Below are 24413 nucleotides of genomic sequence, written 5' to 3'. Positions count from 1 at the left end.
ATCCCACCAAAACTGTCTGAAATTTCTGCCGATCTTTTCAAACAGCTCTTACACTAAAAGGGCGTTATCATAATTTTCACAATGTCACAGTATTATTCCAACCTCATAGGGTGGAAATATAATACCCAGGAAAATCCCATTTTTGACTCCACTTGCCTTTTAAAATGGATGTCATTGTAAACAGGTGTCTGCATCAACTAGGGCTGCTATAACACAATCCCAACAGACCTGATTAACCTTGAAGCTGTGAAAATCTATACTCTTGTAATAATGGGTTGAAAATGTGCGAACAAACACAATAGCTACACAAGCTGTTTGGTGGCCACCACCTCAATTATGCCCCAAATGCCATCCAGGAGGACTCCTCTAAAGTCACATAAATATTGATCACTGAACATTTAACGCCTCCCTTCTCCCTGTGTACCATTGTAACAAGGTACACCATATGGCCCTGGTTGAATGACAGATCTTACTGCTGCCATCAAACCAACTGAGACCTATTTAGGATCAGGCAATCTATGATCACCCTTTAGCCTCACTAACAAACAGCTATATTTTAACATGCCTCCTATGACAACCACATTTATGTTCTTAAAAAGCTAAGGGAATCACTGAATAAGTCAGAAGTCATATTTATAAAAGACCCTGACCAAATGACCTTCAATTGATAAATATGCATGGCTCAGAGGATTAAAAAACAACTAAATAACAGACATTTTGGTTAATTGCTCAGCACTAGTGTGTGTGTGTGTTAGTGAAGGGGTGAACCCAGATGGTTAATGCCCACCAGTTGTACATAATGCTTAAAGTTGTTTGTCTGTTCTACAGTTAATGCTACGGTTCATTAGCCGTTTATTTAATATTGAGCAACATTGAGCTCAATTCCAACAGTGAAGCTATTGCTAAAAGTGGCACAAAAAATCTTGACCCAAAAGTTTATATTGAAGTCAGCCATAAGGACCTGTACAGCAACCTGCTAATGAGATATATTGCTATGAACGTGACTTCCAGGGGGAAATGTTCTCACCTATTAGTCAGCTGCTGCAGTCACCCTGCCCCAGTATCCAAAAAAGGTTTAATACAAATGTACAAGCAACCGAAGAAAAAGAATGCCTCTTCGGCACCTCAAAGGTATTGAGCTGGTGTAGACTTCTGGCCTGAGCGTGGCAGTAATGAGTGATTTACATTGGAGGTGCCGAATAGGATCTTTGTTCGGTTGCTTGTACATTTTTATTTAGACCTTTTTTGGAAGTATAGTTCATACTGACTGTAACAGGAGTAAATTAAGATAGTTGCTCAGCGAAACTCCATATTTGGTAAGTAACAAACACATTTTGACATCAAAACACTTACAGAGCTGTCTAATGGGAGTTTGAGTCTGAGCTGCCTGTGCATTACAGAGGAGACACGCCATACTCATCGTCTCTAACGCATAGATGCTGGGGCACCGTCACCTCATATTGAACTGGGGCACCGTGTCACCTCATATTGAACTGGGGCACCGTCACCTCATATTAAACTGGGGCACTGTCACCTCATATTGAACTGGGGCACTGTCATCTCATATTGAACTGGGGCACCGTCACCTCATATTGGACTGGGACACTGTCACCTCATATTGGACTGTGGCACTGTCACCTCATACTGGACTGGGACACTGTCACCTCATATTGGACTGGGACACTGTCATCTCATATTGGACTGGGCACTGTCATATGGACTGGACTGGGACACTGTCACCTGGACTGGGACACTGTCACCTCATATTGGACTGGGACTGTCACCTCACATATTGAACTCATCACCTCATATTGGACTGGGGCACTGTCTGACTGGGGCACTGTCACCTCATATTGGACTGGGGCACTGTCACCTCATATTGGACTGGGACACTGTCACCTCATATTGAACTGGGGCACTGTCACCTCATATTGAACTGGGGCACTGTCACCTCATATTGGACTGGGACACTGTCACCTCATATTGAACTGGGGCACTGTCACCTCATATTGAACTGGGGCACTGTCACCTCATATTGGACTGGGGCACCTCATATTGAACTGGGGCACTGTCACCTCTGTCACACCTCATATTGGACTGGGACACTGTCACCTCATATTGGACTCATCACCTCATGAACTGGGGGTCACCTCATATTGAACTGGGGCACTGTCATCTCATATTGAACTGGGGCACTGTCACCTCATATTGGACTGGGACACTGTCACCTCATACTTGAACTGGGACACTGTCACCTCATATTGCACTGTCACCTCATATTGGGGCACTGTCACCTCATATTGAACTGGGGCACTGTCACCTCATATTGGACTGGGACACTGTCACCTCATATTGAACTGGGGCACTGTCACCTCATATTGGACTGGGACACTGTCACCTCATATTGGACTGGGACACTGTCACCTCATATTGAACTGGGGCACTGTCCTCATATTGGACTGGGGTCACCTCACACGTCACCTCATATTGGACTGGGGCACTGTCATCTCATATTGAACTGGGGCACTGTCACCTCATATTGGACTGGGGCACTGTCACCTCATATTGGACTGGGGCACTGTCATCTCAAATTGGACTGGGACACTGTCACCTCATATTGGACCGGGGCACTGTCACCTCATATTGGACCGGGACACTGTCATCTCATATTGAACTGGGGCACTGTCACCTCAAATTGGACTGGGGCACTGTCACCTCATATTGGACTGGGGCACTGTCACCTCATATTGGACCGGGACACTGTCACCTCATATTGGACTGGGGCACTGTCACCTCATATTGAACTGGGGCACTGTCATCTCATATTGAACTGGGGCACTGTCATCTCATATTGAACTGGGGCACTGTCACCTCATATTGAACTGGGGCACTGTCACCTCATATTGGACTGGGACACTGTCACCTCATATTGGACTGGGACACTGTCACCTCATATTGGACTGGGGCACTGTCACCTCATATTGGACTGGGGCACTGTCACCTCATATTGGACTGGGGCACTGTCACCTCATATTGGACTGGGGCACTGTCACCTCATACTGGACTGGGACACTGTCACCTCATATTGGACTGGGACACTGTCACCTCATATTGGACTGGGACACTGTCACCTCATATTGGACCGGGGCACTGTCACCTCATATTGGAGCCTCATACATTCAGTCTGATATGAAACAACCAACATGGTACTCATAGTGACCTCAATGATGATTAGTATGATTATTGATCTAAACTACAGCAAAAAAATCTCATTTTTATCGATCCACGTTGTTGAGGCGGCTGGCCATGGCAGGTGTGGTGGCCCCAAGAGTCGTTCAAGGATCAGGTTAATACAGTTCATACGCTGAGCGCTGAGGGGTCCTGACCTCTGTGAGGGGTCTGCTGTAACTGGAAAGTGAGGTGACCCTGTGTAACTGAGAGATCAACTCTTACCTTGACAGCCACAAGCATCTTGTCCTTGGTAGGGCTGAGGTTATAGCACTCTGCCAGGAACACCTTCCCAAAGGCCCCCTCTCCCAGCTCCCGCTTCAGAATGATGTCCCGACGCTTTATGTGTTGCACGTCTGAGAGAGAGAGAGAGAGAGAGAGAGAATTGCTATGGTAACTATATTCCCAATCAAATACCAACAATTTGCAAACATTTGACAGAGAGACGTGGTTTAAGTGGTCAGCAGATCCAGGAGCAACAAACCATCAGTGTTTCTGACAGAATCAAGGGCAAGTGTTAAGTGATGGTTTACTGATGGGACTGGTATGTCTTAAATCCTGCTATGAAGCCTCAGTGTATCTAATGATGAGGTTGGATTAATTGGCTACAGGCATACAGAACACAGCCATAAGACCTGCTGTGGCATTACAGTGTTAGAATAGATGTGAGGTTAAAAACAATTGTGTTTGTTACTTACTTGCAGCATACATAAATATACCACATTTATAAAATGTCCATTGCCCAGTAATAAAATAACATCTTAGAACCTGCACACCATAGCATCTGCAGTGAGGAAATGTTCATTCAACCAGTAGGATGCAATGCTTAAAAGTCTAAATGTCTCTTCCCCTTCCCTCCCCAAAAATAAAGTGATCATAATAATCCAAGCAAACCTGTGAAATGTCTGCAACCTGCCTGCAACCTGTACACTGTGCTAAAATGGTAAAATGGTGAAATCACAGTGTACAGCCAGAATTAGTCCTTAATCTCTGTGCGTTCCACCTGTTCTGAGTGGCTGAAAGCTGCATTCTGGGGGAAGTGTGGCTTCCATATGGCAAGTCACAGCAGCAGCTGGTATTTACTCAAAACAGGGGTTCGGATGAGCTGCTGTCCAACACATATACCCACTAATGTCCAAGGACCAGCCCAGTACGGTACCACAGTTCCCCCCTGGAGGACTAGGGCAGAGAACAGAGATAGATACATACTGAGGGATGGGATGGACAGAGCTCGTATTACTATTGGTTGGCACAAACTAGGCATTTCACTTATGAAGCACCCGAAAAATAGTAACTACAATGCAATGAGCACCATTAAGGCAATAACAAATTAATAACACCATGATATCACTGCAAATATTTCTGCTTGAACTGCGACCATAGGTGATCTTAAAAATATGTTTGATAATGGTTTGCACTGGACTGAGACAAATAAAAACATCTGCAAAACCCACACAAATATCAGTAATCACATTTATTTAATCAGGATCCAGAAATAAGTCATTGCTTTGTTCTCTGCAATTGCTTTTTTATCCCCTCCCTTCTCAATTTCCCAGAGAGAGTGATAGGTTTACAATTAGCAGGTAGCTATGCGTATGCTGGAAGGTGTGCTGTCTATCCACACAAAGCAATTAAGGAAGTTACAAATAGCTTGGGCTAATTTTCTCATTACCACAGCGGTTGTGGTGCATTCACCTCTCTGTTTATGTGGGCGAGGGCATCCATTCAGGGAGTTTACCCTCACTGGGCCATATCTCTCTCAGTGTGGCCCAGTAGCACATAGCACACAGCTGGGATAGAACAGGACAAAGTCTTCATCCTAATTAGGCTGCTTTGCATTGGAAGAGCAGATGTTGACTTCACAGTGCTGAAAATGACAGAAGAGCAAACTAGAGATGGTTTGGTTTCAAATGTTTGCAAATTATTGGCATTTGATTGGGAATATAGTTACCATAGCAATTCTATCTTTCTTGCTCTCTCTCTCCAGTAGACCACAAATGACAAACAGAAGTGCAGCATTTCATTCAGTCCAATCACTGGCACTTGACTTCTGAATGATGACTTTATGCAAATGCAGATGTTTTCAGCGGTGACTTATCATCAAAAGTGACTTCTCATTACATGAACTCTGTTTAACATATTTGAGTTCAAACACAATTGTACAGTAGAGTAAACACAGGTGTGAAATACATACCAAATCTTCAATCTATCAGTAAAAGGCTACATTTGAGTCCTTTGTAATAGATTCTGCTGTGAACATCACATAAACCCACCATTTTCCTTTGGGTTGGGAACTAAAATAGGAAGATGCCACAGCAAACTGAAGCAATATCTGCATGTTCCCTGACCCAGTCCTCAAATGTGAAGTCCCCTTACTTCCTGGATTATTTAGTGTTTAGGTTAGTAGCAATGTAATCAGATAGGGATTTACTTCCCTCTAAAGCCTTGTTCACACTGCAGGCCTTAATGCTCAAATCAGTTTTGTTTTTCAAATCTGTTTTGGAATACTGACTGTCCAAACAGCAATCATTTGCTGACATGGCTACGCTAGTTGTCATAGTAATGATGGGTGTGTGCTGTGGTGTAGGCTGATTTGTGGTGGCAATTGTGCTTCCTATCAGGTAGAAGTTATGTAGCAATCAAGCGAAGGTGACAACAATGCCTACCATGGATGTTTCCCAGTAGCTTTGAATGATCAAAATGATAGGGTAAGATCACCTTTAAAGCCTCAAAGGAGAAGATGATCCAACTTTCTGGTCCTTTTTGGTTTGCCACAGAAGTCAACTAGCTAGCTGTTTAGCTTTCTAGCACATTTCCTAGCGTTATAAACAATTAACAAGCTAGTTAGCTACGACATGTGCTTGTCAAACTGTCAACAGAGTAGCTAGCAAGCAACAAGCTATGACAAATAAGTCTAAAAACCACTGACTGCAAAGTCGCATGGCCAGGAATCAGATTTGTATCTTATTTCAAACCCCATACAAAGGTGGTTTGAAATGTGGCTTGAAATATCTGGTTCCATGTGCTTTTTGGCTGTTCAGACTGCAGGAAAAATAACAGATTCAAATCGGATATGCAAAGAAATATTGATTTGAGTCATTTGAAACTGCCAATGTGAGGCTTAAAGGCTTAAAATGTTCTATAATGCCCTGCTCAACATACTTCGATTACATGTACAAACAGAAGTACAGCATTTCATTCAGTCCAATGGCACTTGACAATCTGAAACAGCGCCTCTTCAACCTCAGGAGGCTGAAGAAGGCTGGAGAAATTAGGTTTGGTCCCTAAGACCCTCAAAAACTTTTACAGATGCATAATTGAGAGCATCCTGTCGGGCTGTATTGCAGGCTCATACTGCAACTGTACCGCCCTCAACCGCAAGGCTCTCCAGAGAGTGGTGCGGTCTGCCCAACGCATCAACAGGGGCACACTGCCCGCCCTCCATGACACATACAGCACCCGATGTCACAGGAAGGCCAAAAAGATCATCAAGGACATCAACCACCCAAACCACGGCCTGTTCACCCCACTACCATCCAGAAAGAGAGGTTAGTAAAGGTGCATCAAAGCTGGGACTGAGAGACTGAAAAACAGCTTATATCTCAAGGCCATCAGACTGTTAAATAGCCTTCCCTAGCCGGCTACCACCCATTTACTCAACTCTGCACCTTAGAGGCTGCTGCCCAATATACATAGACATGGGATCACTGGCCACTTTAATAATGGAACACTAGTCACTTTAATAATTTTTACATATGGCTTTATAGCCTAGTGGTTAGAGCGTTGGACTAGTAACCGGAAGGTTGTGAGTTCAAACCCCCGAGCTGACAAAGTACAAATCTGGTGTTCTGCCCCTGAACAGGCAGTTAACCCACTGTTCCCAGGCCGTCATTGAAAATAAGAATATGTTCTTAACTGACTTGCCTGGTTAAATAAAGGTAAAAATTAAATTAAAACTCATTTCATATCTATATACTGTATTCCATTCTACTATATTTTAGTCGATGCTACTCCGATATCGCTCATCCTAATATTTATATATTTCTTAATTTCATTCTTTTACTTTAAGAATTGTGTGTAATGTTGAAACTTATTAGATACCACTGCACTATTGGAGCTAGGAACACAAGCATTTCACTACACCCACAATAACATCTGCTAAGTATGTGACCAATAAACTGTGATTTGATTTGTACTACTCCTAGCAAGACCTGTCCTACTCTCTCTAAAAACCTATGGGTGTCTCACACACAGCACCTTGTCTTCTATTCTTCACAATGTTGTTTCTATGATACCTGGCCTAACACTTCTCTCACACAACTTAGTTTTTGCCTCCTCATAATATTTCTTGAAACAAAGACATACACAACAACATTCCATGAGAAAACCAGATGCATTTAAGGATTCATGAATGTATCTATGCCGTTAGGCATACTTAAAAAATTAAGAGATGTTGATCTATTTAGATAATTCACAGGAAGAGAAAATGTTTTAAATAAACCACTGCCTGCTGACTCCTGTTGAATACGTGTTAGAAGTGTCTGTCTCCCCTCAGAGGCTAGACCATATCAAGTTCATATACAGTACACAACATGTGCAAAACAAGTGTCCTGAAGATATTAGTAATATTGGGTGGGGGAGTGTCTGCTGCTTGCCAGCTAGGTTAATGGCTAATGGCTCTGTGTACTGGTGTAATGAAAACAGTGTGGGAATGCGGAGAGAGGGCACAGCCTGCATGTGTTCAGTGTTGGGGGCAGGTGGCAGATGGTGCCCCAAAATGACTGTTCGAGGGGATCCCGGAAAGTACCGGCCTGTCTGTTAGTCTGTAAACACCCTTGCAGCATTCTCAGACTTTTGTACCTCACAGACAGAAGACACTGTTCTACAGAGCAGAGCACCTTCTGCTCTCACAACTCTTCTCCTCTTATACCTCCCCCTCACGCCTAGCGCTCTCCTCTTATAACTCCCCCTCACGCCTAGCGCTCTCCTCTTATACGCCTAGCGCTCTCCTCTTATACCTCCTCCCCACGCCTAACGCTCTCCTCCTCCCCCCTCACGCCTGCCTCCATGCCTCCCCCTCACGCCTAGCGCTCTCCTCTCATACCTCCCCCTCACGCCTAGCGCTCTCCTCATACCTCCCCCTCACGCCTAGCGCTCTCCTCTTATACCTCCCCCTCACGCCTAGCGCTCTCCTCTTATACCTCCCCCTCACGCCTAGCGCTCTCCCCTCACGCCTAGCGCTAGCGCTCTCCTCTCATGCCTCCCCCTCACGCCTACCCCTCACGCCTAGCGCTCTCTCCTCGCCCTCATAGCGCTCTCCTCTCTCCCCTCACGCCTAGCGCTCTCCTCTCATACTCTCCCCCTCACTCCCCCTAGCGCTCATCCTCCCCCTCATGCTCCTCCCCCTCACGCCTAGCGCTCTCCTCTCATGCCTCCCCCTCACGCCTAGCGCTCTCCTCTCATGCCTCCCCCTCACGCCTAGCGCTCTCCTCTCATACCTCCCCCTCACGCCTAGCGCTCCTCCCCCCTCACGCCTAGCGCTCTCCTCTTATACGCCTAGCGCTCCCCCTCACGCCTAGCGCTCCCTCCTCTCCTCTTATACCTCCCCTCTCACGCCTAGCGCTCTCCTCTTATACCTCCCCCTCACGCCTAGCGCTCTCCTCTTATGCCTCGCCCTCACGCCTAGCGCTCTCCTCTCATACCTCGCCCTCACGCCTAGCGCTCTCCTCTCATACCTCCCCCTCACGCCTAGCGCTCTCCTCTCATGCCTCCCCCTCACGCCTAGCGCTCTCTCCTCTCATGCCTCCCCCTCACACCTAGCGCTCTCCTCTCCTCTCATAGCGCTCTCCTCTTATACCTCCCCCTCACGCCTAGCGCTCTCCTCTCATACTCTTCATAGCGCTCTCCTCCCTCCCCACGCCTAGCGCTCTCTTATGCCTCTTCATACCTCCCCTCACGCCTAGCGCTCTCCTCTTATACCTCCCCCTCACGCCTAGCGCTCTCCTCTCCTCTTATGCCTCATACCTACCCCTCACGCTCCTCTTATACTCCCCCTCACGCCTAACGCTAGCGCTCCTCTCATACCTAGCGCCCTCACGCCTAGCGCTCTCCTCTCCTCTCATACCTCCCCCTCACGCGCCTAGCGCTTATCCTCCCCCTCATGCCTCCTCCCCTCACGCCTAGCGCTCTCCTCTCATACCTCCCCCTCACGCCTAGCGCTCTCCTCTCATACCTCCCCCTCACGCCTAGCGCTCTCCTCTCATGCCTCCCCTCACGCCTAGCGCTCTCCCCCTCATAGCGCTCTCCTCTCCCCCTCACGCCTAGCGCTCTCCTCTATATCACGCCTAGCGCTCTCCTCCTCCCCCTCACGCCTAGCTCTCCTCTCTCCTCTCATACTCTACCTCCCCTCACGCCTAGCGCTCTCCTCTCATACCTCTCCCTCACGCATACCTCCCCCTCACGCGCTCTCCTCTCACGCCTGCCTCCCACACCCTCATTCCCCGCTTATACCTCCCCCTCACGCCTAGCGCTCTCCTCTCCTCTCACAAACAAATAAACAAAATGCAAATGAGGGCCGTGGCCATAAAAGGCTCCAATCTCTGAATCTCTCCATGCGAGTCATCCACAGGGCTCTCACCTGAATCCCAGTGTCACCTTACGTGGTTGCCTTGCCTCATCTTTATTTGATTATTTTTCTCTTATGCAGACGAGCGGAATGAATCTCTATCAGCACATTTCCTCCACAGGCTCTGCCAGACACTGGCTGATACATAATGTAGAGCGCGCTCTCTCGCTCTTCAGAGCAGCACAGTTCTCCAGGTGCTTTGGCTGAGGGGATGTTGAAGAACACTACAGCAAACAGAGGGATGCAGAGCATGAAGTAGGAAAACCATCAAAACACTACAAAAATAAAGCACTCAACAACAGGTCAGAGGAGTGCACTGCGGTTGCTATAGATTTTGTAACCGTACATCTATGGATTGCAAACATACAGTACATTTACACTAGGATTTATTCCTGTTGCTTTGTTCCAAACACAATAGGCATATGTACAATATCGTCAAACATAGCACAAATTAATTCAACCTTCTAACGCTTCTACACCCAACCTTATGGTGAGCGAAGGGCCTTGCCACCATAAAGTGAAACTAGATGCAGAGAAGAGATAGACAGGTTATTCACGTATGGAAACATCTATCATATTCTTATGTTGGTGTTGACAGAAGGAGAGATCAAGGAGAGGCAGACACATAGAGAGAGGATATCATACTCGGGTGATTCTGGGAAAGTGTGTTGTGTCAGAAAGTCCTGAAGGGAAACAAAAGGCAGGGCAATTCATGACTGCCGTTGAAACCTGGATGCTGCACAGCATTGTCAGTAAACATGACAATCACATGAATAAGGAATGAGCTTTAAAGTGCGAGCAGTGGTGTGTGAAAAAGAAGTCTCATTGTGTCTGGAGAGGCTTGCGAGAAAGGAAGCAGCAGGCTTCACTTCAGGGCTTTACAACCATCCAAGGTTGGTTAGAGGATTGTACTGTATGCGGTGTACGTATAAAGAGGGCCGAACATAAGGAGCAGCTGGAGTCAGTGCCAACCCTCTCAGCAAGGCTCCTCCCAAAACAAAACAGGACATAAGGAAGCCAAAAGAGCACAGTGAGAGATTCAGACTGGGTTCAAATGTGTTCTGTGTAGCAGGAGGAATGACTAATACAGGTACTCAAACTCTTTCATACTCTGACTTGAATTTACTTTGGAGTGAACCAGCAGCACTCAGGGTCAGAGGTTGGAACCGGTTCATGGAACAGAACCGAAAACCGGAAATAACGAAGTTTTTATAGGAACAGAAACATAACTGAGAACGAAAGTGATATATACTGTTCAGGAACAGAACCGTTATTTTAAAAACATGGGAACCGGTCAATAGTCCCCACAAACAAATGCAACAAAGCTCCTACGCAAAGCCAACTTTCTGAAGTTCATAGACATTCACAGTTCCTTCAGAGAATCCGCCCCTCTGTAGATATAAATTTATGGGCCTTATTTGAAATAATGCATGTGATAACAACAAGATGCCCAGCGCTTCATGTCCAGCATTGTCCTCAACTGCAAAATTTCAGTCGCATGTCGTACACTACACTTCACTTGTCTGTCCAATGCACGTAAATAGCTTGCCCACTCTTGAGCAAGATGCTCTATCCATTGGTGAAATAATTTAATGTTGAGCTAAATGTAAAAAAATATATAGATTTCAGAGTTTTAAAAAGGAACAGAAAGGAACAATATAAACCTTAACTTTTTTTGGTTCAAACCGGTTCAGAACTTTATTTTGCTGGTCAGAACAGTGGAATGGAACGAAAAAATAATGGTTCTGTTCAGTACAAAATGATTGGAAAATAATTTTGGTTCCAACCCCTGCTTAGGTGAAATTGGATGACCTCAAGTACAGATGTTGGGGAGATAAATCGGAGTTAAATTGTGCGAGTCAAAATGTTTTGGGGCTGAAAAGCCATCATCAATTTTTTATGCTAGAGACTCTGCACACAGTCTGTGTCGCAGAGACGTTAAACATAGTCTGTGTGGGGGTACAAACCACACATATCATCTTCTTGTACAAAAGCTATGATTTGACTTCAACAAATCCTTCTTTGGGATGAAAGAATGGCCAACTACCCATCACATAACGGAACTACTTTAAGTATAGGAAAGCATAGATTTCTTTAATGGAAAACTAGTTTGGTTAATGTGACATATACTGAATATATTCCAATCCAAAACATGCTTCTTTCATCTGTTATGTGTCAATATAGAGCCTGTAAGTATGTGAAGCATTTTATTTTTTCATTTAGATTTTATTGGCAAATTAAAATGTTGAAACACTCCCCCGACTCTAACCAGTATTGCACTGTTATTAAGACACTGTCAAGGTCATGTTAACTTTGACTCCAGTACTGCAGCAGAAGTTGCATCCATGGATGGATACAGTAGCATAGCAGGAGGTGGAGCGCAGAGCAAGGATAGAGTCTGCAGTGTGATGACCGTTCCGCCACTGAGTTGCAATTAGAATGCTTTTAATGAGTTGGGAGACTCAAATTTGCATACATATAGCTACGTTAAAAGTATTTACTTCAAGGAGAAATTAGAGGAAGAAAAAATTAAGCAATGGATTTAGCAAGTAATACATACTCAACAAGTGATGAGATTTTTAGCCTGTTGATCATATTACTGTATGGTCAGTAATGTATGAACGTGGCGTCAACTGTAAAGTATACTACTTATATGACTACTCTCCTTTTATAATAATAAGTGTCCTACAAAAATGTTCCTTTTCTTAAGAGGCCAGCTGTTAACTAGAAGATAACCCTCAACTCATATGTTCATCCTTAAATGGAGCTATACAAATAGCCATGATTTCTCGGACGATGGGGCTCATTGGATGTTGTTTTGCACCTAAATCCAACTGATGAATACATTGATGGATGAGGGGAGAGACCACAAAACCTGGCTATGGGTCATGGAGCAGGGTTACAGCCAATCTCTGATATTGATTGCATCTAGACAAAACTCATATTTTGCTCATGATCTCTGTGTAGGGGACAGCCATCAGTCAACTGTTGCCATGGAAAGAGAAGATGGGGGAGGTATCTGTTCTGTAGTGGTGGAGCAGGGGCTAATATTTAGTATCTGGTTCTGAATACTGTTCTTTTCAACTTGCAACAGACAATTAGCTGTCTAAAGAAAAGGAGATTGAGTGATTGAGTGATTGATTAAGTGATTGGGTGAGAGAGTGGGTGAGTGAGTGAGTGAGTGAGTGAGTGAGTGAGTGAGTGAGTGAGTGAGTGAGTGAGTGAGTGAGTGAATGTTGCTCTATCTTTCTCACATAGTAATGGTATTTTGTTTTACCTCTTGGTAACCTTTGCCATTGCTACCATTCCCGGTAGACAGCCAAGTCTTTGACTTTGAGGTGATTTGAAATACTTCTGGCCTGAAGCTCTTCAAGTGATTACCTGCATAAATACATTTAGACAACAGCTCTGCACTAGCCATATCTGCATTTCATCAATGAACATATTACATCTGCTCATTATGAAAGGCTATAAAAATAAAACTGTTTCATTAAAACACAAGGCAGAGTACTAAAACAAAGAGGTTGTCTGAAGAGGTAGAAGTCGAAGCCAGATCTGGATGGTTCTTGCCAGGGGACATGTCCTCTGTCTTTTTGTCACTAAAAAGGATTCATTTCCCACAGATTTTCTACCAGCAGGTGATGGGAAGGAATCCAGCTGACCACAAGTTGTGCTGCTCCTATCAGCCTTCTCTCTCTCTGCAGTTATGCTGACTGTCCTGCAGCTCAGTAAATAGCTGGTAGCAGAGAGGGGGAGCATTCTGACAGAGGGTACAGGCTCTGACCACAGAGACATTCATGATGAATATTTCGAGTAAATTTACATTTAATCAAATTAGTTCCTTGATGAATTAAGTGAATGTGTCATGTCCTGACCATAGAAAGCCTTTATTTTCTATGGTGGTGTAGGTCAGGGTGTGACTGGGGGGTGTTCTAGTTTATTATTTCTACGTGTAGTCTAGTTTTTGTATTTCTATGTTGGCCTGGTATGGTTCCCAATCAGAGCCAGCTGTCTATCGTTGTCTCTGATTGAGGATCATATTTAGGTAGCCTTTTCCCACCTGTTGTTTGTGGGATCTTGTTTTGTATTGTTGCTTTTGAGCCCTACAAGGCTGTATGTTCGTTTGTTTGTTTCTCTTTATTGTTTTTGTTGCTGGTTCACATTCAAATAAATTATGATGAACCCAAATCACGCTGCGCCTTGGTCTACCCATTTCAACGAGTGTTATAGAATGCCAATCTAACTGCAGTTTCTGAGCTTGTGTAACGGTCGTCGTTGTTGGAAGAAGAGGAGGACCAATGCGTAGCGTGGTAAGTGTCCATGTTAGATTTATTCGATAACTGAACACTGAAAAAAAAAACGACAACACGAACAGTCCTGAACGGTGAAGCAAAACACAGAACAGAAAATAATCACCCACAACTCAAGGGTGAAAACAGGCTACCTAAGTATGTTTCTCAATCAAGGACAACGATTGACAGCTGCCTCTGATTGAGAACCATACCAGGCCAAACACAGAAATCCCAAATCATAGAAAAAAGAACAGACTGCCCACCCCAACTCATGCCCTGACTATACTAAAACAAAGACAAAACAAAGGAACTAAGGTCAGAACGTGACAGCTTGTTGATGCATCATTTATCATGTATCTCTTCAAGTTAAATATTTGTGCATTTCAGTGAAAATATTTCCTATTCTTACTGTATGTAGGTAAATGTACACTGAACAAAAATATAAATGCAACAATTTAGAACAATTTACTGAGTTACAGTTCATATAAGGAAACCAGTTAATTTAAATGAATAAATACATACAATAATAATTAATTATTTTATGTATTTATATATCAGAAAACCAGTCAATATCTGGTGTGACCACCATTTGCCTCATCCAGTCCTCTTCAATGGGTGGGCAAAGTTGCTAGATATTGGCGGGAAACTGGAACATGCTGTCGTACAGCTCGATCCAGAGCATCCCAAACGCTCAATGGGTGACATGCCTAGTGAGTATGCAGGCCATGGAAGAACTGGGATATTTTCAGCTTCCAGGAATTGTGAAAAGGTCCTTGCGACATGGGCATTACATTATCATGCTGAAACATGCAGTGATGGTGGAGGATGAATGGCACAACAGCTGGCCTCAGGATCTCTTCACGGTATCTCTTCGCATTAAAATTGGCATTGATAAAATGCTATTGTGTTCATTGTCGGTCAGTTATGCCTGCCCATACCATAACCCCACCATCACCATGGGGCACTCTGTTCACAACGTTGTTGTCCACACAACGCTCACCCACACGACGCCATACATGCTGTCTGCAATCTTCCTAGTACAGTTGAAACCGGGATTCATCTGTGAAGAGCAAACATTTCTAGTGTGCCAGTGGCCATTGAAGGTGAGCATTTGCCCACTGAAGTTGGTTATAATTCCAAACTGCGGTCAGGTCAAGACCCCGGTGAGGATGATGAGCACGCAGATGAGCTTCCCTTAGACAGTTTCTGACAGTTTATGCAGACATTCTCTGCTTGTGCAAACCCACAGTTTCATCAGATGTCCGGGTGGCTGGTCTCAGACGAACCCGCAAGTGAAGAAGCCGACTGTGGAGGGCAGGTCGTGGTTACACGTCGTCTGCTGTAGTGAGGCCGGTTGGACTTACTACCAAATTCTCTAAAACAAGGTTGGAGATGTCTTATGGGAGAGAATTGAACATTACATTCTCTGGTGGACATTCCTGCCGTCAACATGCCAATTGCAGTCTCCCTAAAAATGTCTGTGACATCTGTGGCATTGTGTTGTGTGACAAAACTGCACATTTTAGAGTTGCATTTTATTGTCCCCTGCACAAGGTGCAACTGTATAATGACCATGCTATTTAATTAGCTTCTTAATATGCCACACCTGTCGGGAGGATATGTTGGCAAAGGAGAAATGCTCACTAACAGGGTTGTACTATGAACACATTTTGCACAACATTTGAGAGAAATAAGCTTTTTGTGTGTATTGAACATTTCAGGGATCTTATATTTCAGCTCATTAAACATGGGACCAACACTTTACATGTTGCGTTTATATTTTTATTCAGTATATATTTCCATTCAAACCCATCTGCATCTAGTATTAAATATAAACCACAGAAATATCTGGTAAAGCTGACAGATGAATTATCAACGAAAGCCACAGGTACGTGCATGACACTAGATGAAGCCACTGGATTTACTGTTGCAGTAATAGAAATATCAGTGATTATAACCACACAAGCTGATTTCCATGATGGACCTGATTCTTCATCAGCCGCGGCATTAGACTGGCTGAGGGGAACAACACTGTGATTTATGCTCAGACAGAGAAAATAACGACAGCACCCTCGGGGCCATGAATTTCTACTGGATCTCGCTCTTGCTGTAAGTACGTATTAAAATGCCCTGGAGTGAGCTGGGTAAGGTTTGCTGTCGTCTCTGCTAAGAGAAAAGTTAGCATCTTGTTGGTGACATCTTTTGTCTACAGAGAGCTCAAGTGAGTCTTACCTTAATTATATTAGCATAAATCCATTATCACAAACAGACAAAGGGTTATGACTTATCAGAAACCGAAAGGACACATCTTTCCAAGATGATAGTCCTGTACTATAACTGTTTGAAGAACATTTATACCCACTTGCACTAAAAGAGGATGATATTCGATGATTGCTTAAAAAATTATTATAAAGACATCAAGCATTAAAAAAATGTAATTTCACAGTGAATTTCACTACGCTGTGTAAATTCTCATTGCTTTCTACTCTTCTGATCTCTTGGAGGAAAGAAACCCACATTGTTCAGTGCTGTTTGAAGGAAAGTCAACGAGGATGAAGTAGGTCTCGGTTTTTCCTCTCTGCTCATTGATTGGTTGAATATATCTCATTGCCTACTTAAAGTCCATGAGGTCAGCTTTATCCGAGCAGTGTTTCTCTGAGTGTCTGTCTGTTTAGGGTATTTCATTTTGAACAGTCAATGCCTTGTTTAGTATATAGCACAAAGTGTCATAAAGGGCATTTTTTACTTCATTTTCATCCCCATTTGATCTGGATCCTAGAGTACTATTTAAGAATGATCAATATACTAAATGTTTCTGATATTTTGTTGTACAAAGCCATCACATGCAGAGACACACAGTAGACACACAGATGAACAGTCACACACACACACACACACACACACACACACACACACACACACACACACACACACACACACACACACACACACACACACACACACACACACACACACACACACACACGAGAACCTGATGGATTGGCTTAAATGATTCATGCAATGTATAATGTATAACTTCAGCAATGTATTTTTCAGGACTAAATGTGATTTCCTTTTCTCTCATTGGGTCTCCCTTTCGAACCCAGCGAGCCCCGGGAGTCTGGACTATATTGAAGGTGTGTGTGCGTGCAGGGGCAGGTGTGTGAGCTGTGGGACCACTAATTTAGTTAAACATAGTCCTGCTGGTTTTGATGAGAACCGTGGCAGCAGGAGAGTGCCAGTAACTCATCTTAAATTCACATCACGTACTGTAGCATGTCCTCCATCTGACATGACAAATCCTGCTGCTTTACACGCTATTCATGATGAGTTTCTCTCTCCACAGCCACCAGGCACTTCTTGATTGTGTATCAGATGGAACAGCGGATATTGGCTTTGCTTGCCTCTGTGTGCCTCTATCATTTTTCATCCATTTATCTTTTTTCTCAAAGATTCACGGAAATGTGAACAATTAGTGTCTCGAGAGGATGCAGACCTTTCCAACATTTAGTATTGATCCAATTACAGTTATGATCTCCACTGAGTGTACAAAACATTAGGAACACCTGGTCTTTCCATGACATTGACTGACCAACTGAATCCAGGTGAAAGCTATTATCTCTTAAATCCACTTCAATCAGTGTAGATGAATGGGGGAGAAAGATTAAAGAAAGTTTTTTAAGCCTTAAGACAATTGAGACATCGATTGTGAATGTGTACCATTCAGAGGGGAAAGGGCAAAACAAAAGATTGAATTGCCTTTGAAAGGGGTGTCAAGAACTGCAACGCTGCTGGGTTTTTCATGTTCAACAGTCTCCCGTGTGTATCAAGAATGGTCCACCACCCAAAGGACATCCAGCCAACTTGACACAACTGTGGGAGCATTGGAGTCAACATGGGCCAGCATACCTGTGGAATGCTTTCGACACCTTGTAGAGTCCATGCCTCGACGAATTGAGGCTGTTCTGAGGGCAAAAGGGGGTGCAACTCAATATTCAGAAGGTACTACAGAATGTTTGTACACTTAGAGTACATTTTCCATGCCAGGTCAGATAAACGTAGCCTGCTGCTACAGAGTAATATCACATTCTGTAGCCTAACAGCAAAGGAATGTGTGGTAATAGTAAGATACAGTGCCCGCCATAATTATTGGGACAGTGAAGCATTTCTTCTTCTTTTGGCTCTATACTCCAAAAGTTTGGATTTTAAATCAAACAATGACTATGGGGTTAAAGTGCAGACTGCCAGCTTTAATTTGAGGGTATCTTAATCCATATCGGGTGACCGTTTAGAAATTACATCGCTTTCTGTACATAGTGCCCCCATTTTAGGGAAGCACAAGTACTGGGACAAATTCACTTATATATATATTAAAGTAGTAAAAAGTTAAGTATTTGGTCACATTTATAGCACACAACAACTGCATCAAGCTTGTGATTTTCTGTTTGTTTTGGTTGTGTTTCAGATTATTTAGTGCAGAATAGAAATGAGTGGTAAATAATGTATTGTGTCATTTTGGAGTCCCTTTTTATTGTAAATAAGAATATAATATTTGTCTAAACACTTCTACATTAATGTGGATGCTACCATGATTAAGAAAAAATGTTTCACTGTCCCAATAATTATGGAGGGTAATGTATATAAAATGCTGTACATGGCCAAAGAGACCTGTTAAATGGCTCATGCATAACATAGGACTGAAAGCACCTGCAGAAAAATTAAGCCCTCAGCTACAAATTCCCTACAAAACTCACTCTTTTTCAGATAGACACATACAGTAATTCCAATCAGTCTATATGGGGAGACACTCAACCAAATCTGTGTTAAAAAAAAAGCTGTAGCAGAGATCAAAGCCTTTAATCAATACACAACTTTTGGAACGATAAAAAGAAAACCAATTCATTAGGAAAAAAGAGAACTGCGAATAGAATTGCAAGAGGGGGGAAAGTCAATGTGAGAGACTGCACAGCATTAGTTAACGTAATCAGCTGCTCTTCAGTATTCTTCAAGGGATGTGAAAATGGGGACATTACTGGGGGTTCAACTTCAAAAGAAATCCAATAGGAGCAACATTTGTGAGCAAACAAAACGTATTTAGAGTTAAATGGCGATAAGGAGTTGCTTGGATACACACAACACGGACAATGAGTGAATATAGCAGCCGTTATAGTCTGCGTTCACATGTAGGTTTCTGGAACCCATGAGAGGATGATTCATGAGACACCATCTTCAGAGGCAGATATAAATCAAGACAGTTTTATAAAGAAGAATTCCTATACAAGAGAGCCAGTGGAAATGGTTACACTGCCAATGCAGTGTGTCGAGGTAGAAAATAAAGGACATAAATACTGTACATCTTTGGAAAGACAGTAAATCAAAATCAAAACAAATTTTATTGGTCACATATACATATTTAGCAGTTGTTATTGCGGGTGTAGCGAAATGCTTGTGAGTTACCGCTGCTCTGGTATCCAAAAGCTCTTTTCAGCTGTATGTAATAACACAAAAAAAATTCTGGGCTAATAATGTAAGAAATAACACACAAAAAAACGAAATAATGTAAAGTTGCTTAGGAGCTAAAGGCAGAGCTGCCATATCTGTCCGCACCATCTTCATAACCAATTCTGAATCATGGTTCTGAAGTGGATCATATATAGAGCAACATGGCACTACCTGCAGAGAGTAAACAATACCTTTAAATCCCAAAGAATGAAACATTACCACAGTCCCAGATTAGGAGGGATCAAGGCAACATGGGAAATTATATGAAACTCACAGGGCCTCATACATGATTTAAGTATGATTTTATCTATATCGTATTAATAAATGTATGTGAAAGATTTAATAAACAATGGTCACACCGACAGTGAAACATTGTGCTGCTTCTCTCTGATATAAAAAATAATAATAATTTAAAGACTTTTAAGGTAGGCCTAAATAATTTATTTCTGCTTGAAGGGGTACAGAGGGCATCTTGGGCATTTTTGGCCTTGGGCTAAAACTAGCCCATGTTGATAGGAACATACAGAGGGATGATAAGAATGACTGTGAATGTCAACAGAGCTGATGTGTACTCACAGGTAGCAGGCTTATTACAGTTGTGTCCGTGTCTGAAGTATTGCGGGTTCTCAATGACAGGGATACGGGTCATCCCGATGACCACAGCATCTGGCCCAGCATCAAGGGTACAGGGGGTGATGATGCCATGGTTGACATGGTGAAGAGGGCTAGCCGAGTCTTCCTCACCACTGATCACTGCTACTGGTCCTGAGAGATGGAGGAGGGAGAAAAGAGAAGATTCCTTTACCTTATTATCCAATGTATATGAATGTCCAACGTATTTTGTAGTCTGAGAGAGAGAGAGAGAGAGAGAGAGAGAGAGAGAGCGAGAGAGAGAGAGAGAGAGAGAGAGAGAGAGCGAGAGAGAGAGAGAGAGAGAGAGAGAGAGAGAGAGAGAGAGGAAGAAGAAGAAATAGAGAAGGAGAGGGAATCTGTCAGACAGCCATCAGGCAGAGGTCTGCCACCATACAAAGGATGGTGCATTTTAATCAAAATAGAATGCAGGAGAATAAATCCATGAGCTGGGCCATTCATAATGTATTAATAGGTCTGAAAGCAATAAGCATGCAGACTAATTTGTCAGTATAAGAATTATCTCTGTACGGCTCAGCTCGGTTGCCCTCAGAACGCTTTAAGCAATCTAAACGAGCATTAACTGGCTTAGCCTAATTATGAACCCAACAGTCTTTGCTACAATGGCCCTGGGCAACCATTATTCGTAAAATTCAAATCCTCACCCAGCCCTCACATAAATCAATGTCCCATTCATCTCACAACTCTACCTCTCCCATCCCATGCTCGCTCTAACCGCTCTGTGCTCCTACTCTGACAGAGCCGTGAGAAAACGGAAACAGGCAATAAATGGTAGAGTACATTCTAAAGAATTGTTTGGGGAATGTCAAATATTTAACAGTGCGTTCCTACTAGGCTATGTACAGAGTGTGTCTGATCAGGGCAGAAAACAAGCTCTATTAAATGGATCCAATATAATAGCAGCTCAGTGTACACTCACTGCAAGCTGCCATGCACAACATCCTGGCTTGACAAGCGATCAGGGAAGATAGATAGGATTCATGGATTGGGCTGTTACAGTGACCGTACTACCGCAACATAGGCGGTCACGAGTCATGATGGCAGTAAAATTCCACATGACCTTTTAGTCACAGTAATTAATCTTCCCCAAGCTCTGATGCTGGGCTAGGCCTTATCGCAGTTCACTGGTCACGATAACAACACCCACCCGTAGCACACATTCCATCAGGTATATCTCACTTATCATCCTCAAAGCCAACACCTATTTTGGCCGCCTTTCCTTCCAGTTCTCTGCTGCCAGTGACTGGAACAAATTGCAAAAATCGCTGGAGACTTTTATTTCCCTCACCAACTTTAAACATGAACTATCTGAGCAGCTAACCGATCGCTGCAGCTGTACATAGTCCATCTGTAAATAACCCACCCAATCTACCTACCTCATCTCCATACTGATTTTATTTTGTTTACTTTTCTGCTCTTTTGCACACCAGTATCTCTACTTGCACATCATCATCTGCTCATTTATCACTCCAGTGTTAATCTGCTAAATTGTAATTGTTCGCTCCTATGGCCTATTTATTGCCTACCCCCTCATGCCTTTTGCACACACTGTATATAGACTTTCTTTTTTTCTACTGTGTCATTGACTTGTTTATTGTGTTATTGGCTTGTTTATTGTTTACTCCATGTGTAACTCTGTGTTGTTGTCTGTGTCACAATGCTTTGGTCGCAGTTGCAAATGAGAACTTGTTCTCAACTAGCCTACCTGGTGAAATAGCCTACCTAAAGGTGAAATATAAAATATAAATATAAAATATAAAATATAAAATATATATAAAATATAAAAAATAAAAAATAACAGAACTCATATGGCAGGCAAAAACCTGAGAAAAAAATCCAACCAGGAAGTGGGAAATCTGAGGTTTGTGGTTTTTCAAGTCATTGCCTATCAAATATGCAGTGTCTATGAGGCATATTGCACTTCCTAAGGCTTCCACTCGATGTCAACAGTCTTTAGAACCTTTGATGCTTCTACTGGGAAGGAGGGGGGAATGGGAGCTGAATGAGCCAGAGGTTTGCCAGAGTGGCATGAGCTGGTCACGCACGTTCACGTGAGAGTTAGCTTGCGTTTCATTGCATTTCTACAGACAAAGGAATTCTCCAGTTGGAACATTATTGAAGATTATGATAAAAGCATCCTAAAGATTGATTCTATACATTGTTTGACATGTTTCTACGTACTGTAATGGAACCTTTTGACTTTCCGTCTGCTTGCACCTCATGAATTTGGATTACTGGGCTAAACGTGCGATCAAGGAGGTATTTGGACATAAAAGATGGACTTTATCGAACAAAACAAACATTTATTGTGGAACTGGGATTCCTGGGACTGCATTCTGATGAAGATCATCAAAGGTAAGTGAATATTTATAATGCTATTTCTGACTTCTGTTGACTCCACAACATAGCTGACAACTGTATGGCTTGTTTTGTGTCTGAGCGCTGTAATCAGATTATTGAATGGTTTGCTTTTCTGTTTTTTGATACTAGTGGTTGTATTCATTTGGGATTGATCGCATCCCACAACTGTCCTAGACTATGTTTGAATATTTATTTCCCGCACAAAATAAAATAGCTCAACTTTTGTGCTATGGAGGATAGTAGATTGACATAGGCTGGTGCTTTTGCTTTTTGTTAGGCCTACTCATCTTGTCGGCTGATGAAAAGTAAATGTGGATAGTTCTTCCAATATCGTCAATAAGAGCCTCGGAATTGGATAAGGACGTGTGCAGTTGCGTTCCTGATGTGTCTGTCTTCACTTGTAGCTTATGAGAAAAATCCAATCATGTGACAGAGAGCCACCTGAGTGAGAGGTGCTTCAGCACGAAGCCGGGAGAAGGGAATTATAATTATTATATTCAGCCCAAGGGCACTTTATTCTACTTTTATTTATTCTGTTATATCCTTTCTATTTTGTTCAATTGTATTCTTCACACTATAAAATATTATAAAAAAATGCCGCGGACTTCTAAGCAAATCTTGTCTGCTAAATGGACCAAGGCCTAAGATAAGGACAACTCAGAGTATGGTATTCTGTTCATATGATGTTTCTTTAGATCTGTCTAAAATAAATAATGGATTTATTGTGATGGTGTAGGCTATATTACATGGATATATTAGACCTTTTTAAATGTAGATGTTCAAAAGGTCTGCATTAGGTCTGTGTAGAAGCCAGGAGACGCTTAATGTGTTTATGTTAATTGAGTAATTTACCGTGAGACCGGCAGTTATTTGCTTGACAATCACTGGCTGACAAAATGGAATGACCGCCACAGCCCTATTCATGGGCCCTCCATATGAAAGGTCAAGCATTCTGACATGGGAGGCAGGTTCGACAGGCTTGGACTGACTTATCATAGGCACACACTGCTTGTTTAAACCACCTTTCGCACAAAGGTCACATCCATGTTGACACATAGGCCCCAACATAGCATTATGGTACAACAGCAATGCCATTGACACAGCATCAACAGCAGGGAGTAATCATTTAATTCCACCACAACCACTAGACTTGAGTCAATCTCACATGCAATGGTTAGTGTTTTAGAGGACGGGAGTAGACAAATAAGGCATCTCTCTGCACTTCTAAAGGTAAAAAATGCAGTTGAGGTTTAATCTTAAAAAATACATTATGCTGTGAGAATGGCTTTGATGCACGATAGTACTTGAAAAAAGTGGCAATATTTTGAGAATAAACTCTAAATGTAATTTAGAGAATAAAGTCGCAGTTATATTTCAAGATTAAAGTAGGAGTTTTGGTTAACTACATGTTTCCCTTGCTCCCTGATGCTGTGCGTGACACCGTTGAAATGCCTGCAGTTAGATGATCTGTTGAAATTATTCTATAGAATTGGCTTTAGTAACAAGAAAATCCTTTCTCTTTTAGCACATAATAACCACTTTATTATAAGTAGGCCTCTTTTCAGAAGGAGGAACCACATTTCATCCAAATCCATGTGGTTACATACATAGGTAGAGACAAGAGGGTTGTGTGTGTATGAAGGTGTGTGTGTGTGTGGGGGGCTAATATACTTGTTCAAACAGGCATCACACACACACACACACACACACACACCCACACACACACACACACACACACACACACACACACACAC

General features: G+C 42.9%; 1 protein-coding gene across 2 annotated transcripts in view; it reads right to left on the bottom strand.

The window, feature by feature from the left end:
* The window catches only part of LOC135524526 (NT-3 growth factor receptor-like), a 317036-nt gene that overhangs the window by 19829 nt on the left and 272794 nt on the right, over positions 1-24413 (bottom strand). For both annotated transcript variants that reach the window (XM_064952127.1, XM_064952128.1), the window contains exons 12-13: positions 20224-20412; positions 3454-3584 (exon numbers count right to left, since the gene is read on the bottom strand). In XM_064952127.1, coding sequence (XP_064808199.1) covers positions 3454-3584; positions 20224-20412 — 320 coding nt within the window. The remainder of the gene's footprint in view (positions 1-3453; positions 3585-20223; positions 20413-24413) is intronic.

This window comes from Oncorhynchus masou, chromosome 31, assembly GCF_036934945.1.
Source record: "Oncorhynchus masou masou isolate Uvic2021 chromosome 31, UVic_Omas_1.1, whole genome shotgun sequence".
In the NCBI taxonomy this organism is placed as follows: domain Eukaryota; kingdom Metazoa; phylum Chordata; class Actinopteri; order Salmoniformes; family Salmonidae; genus Oncorhynchus; species Oncorhynchus masou.
The sequence above is the reverse complement of the archived record's forward strand: the minus strand, read 5'-3'. Positions and strand labels throughout refer to the sequence as shown.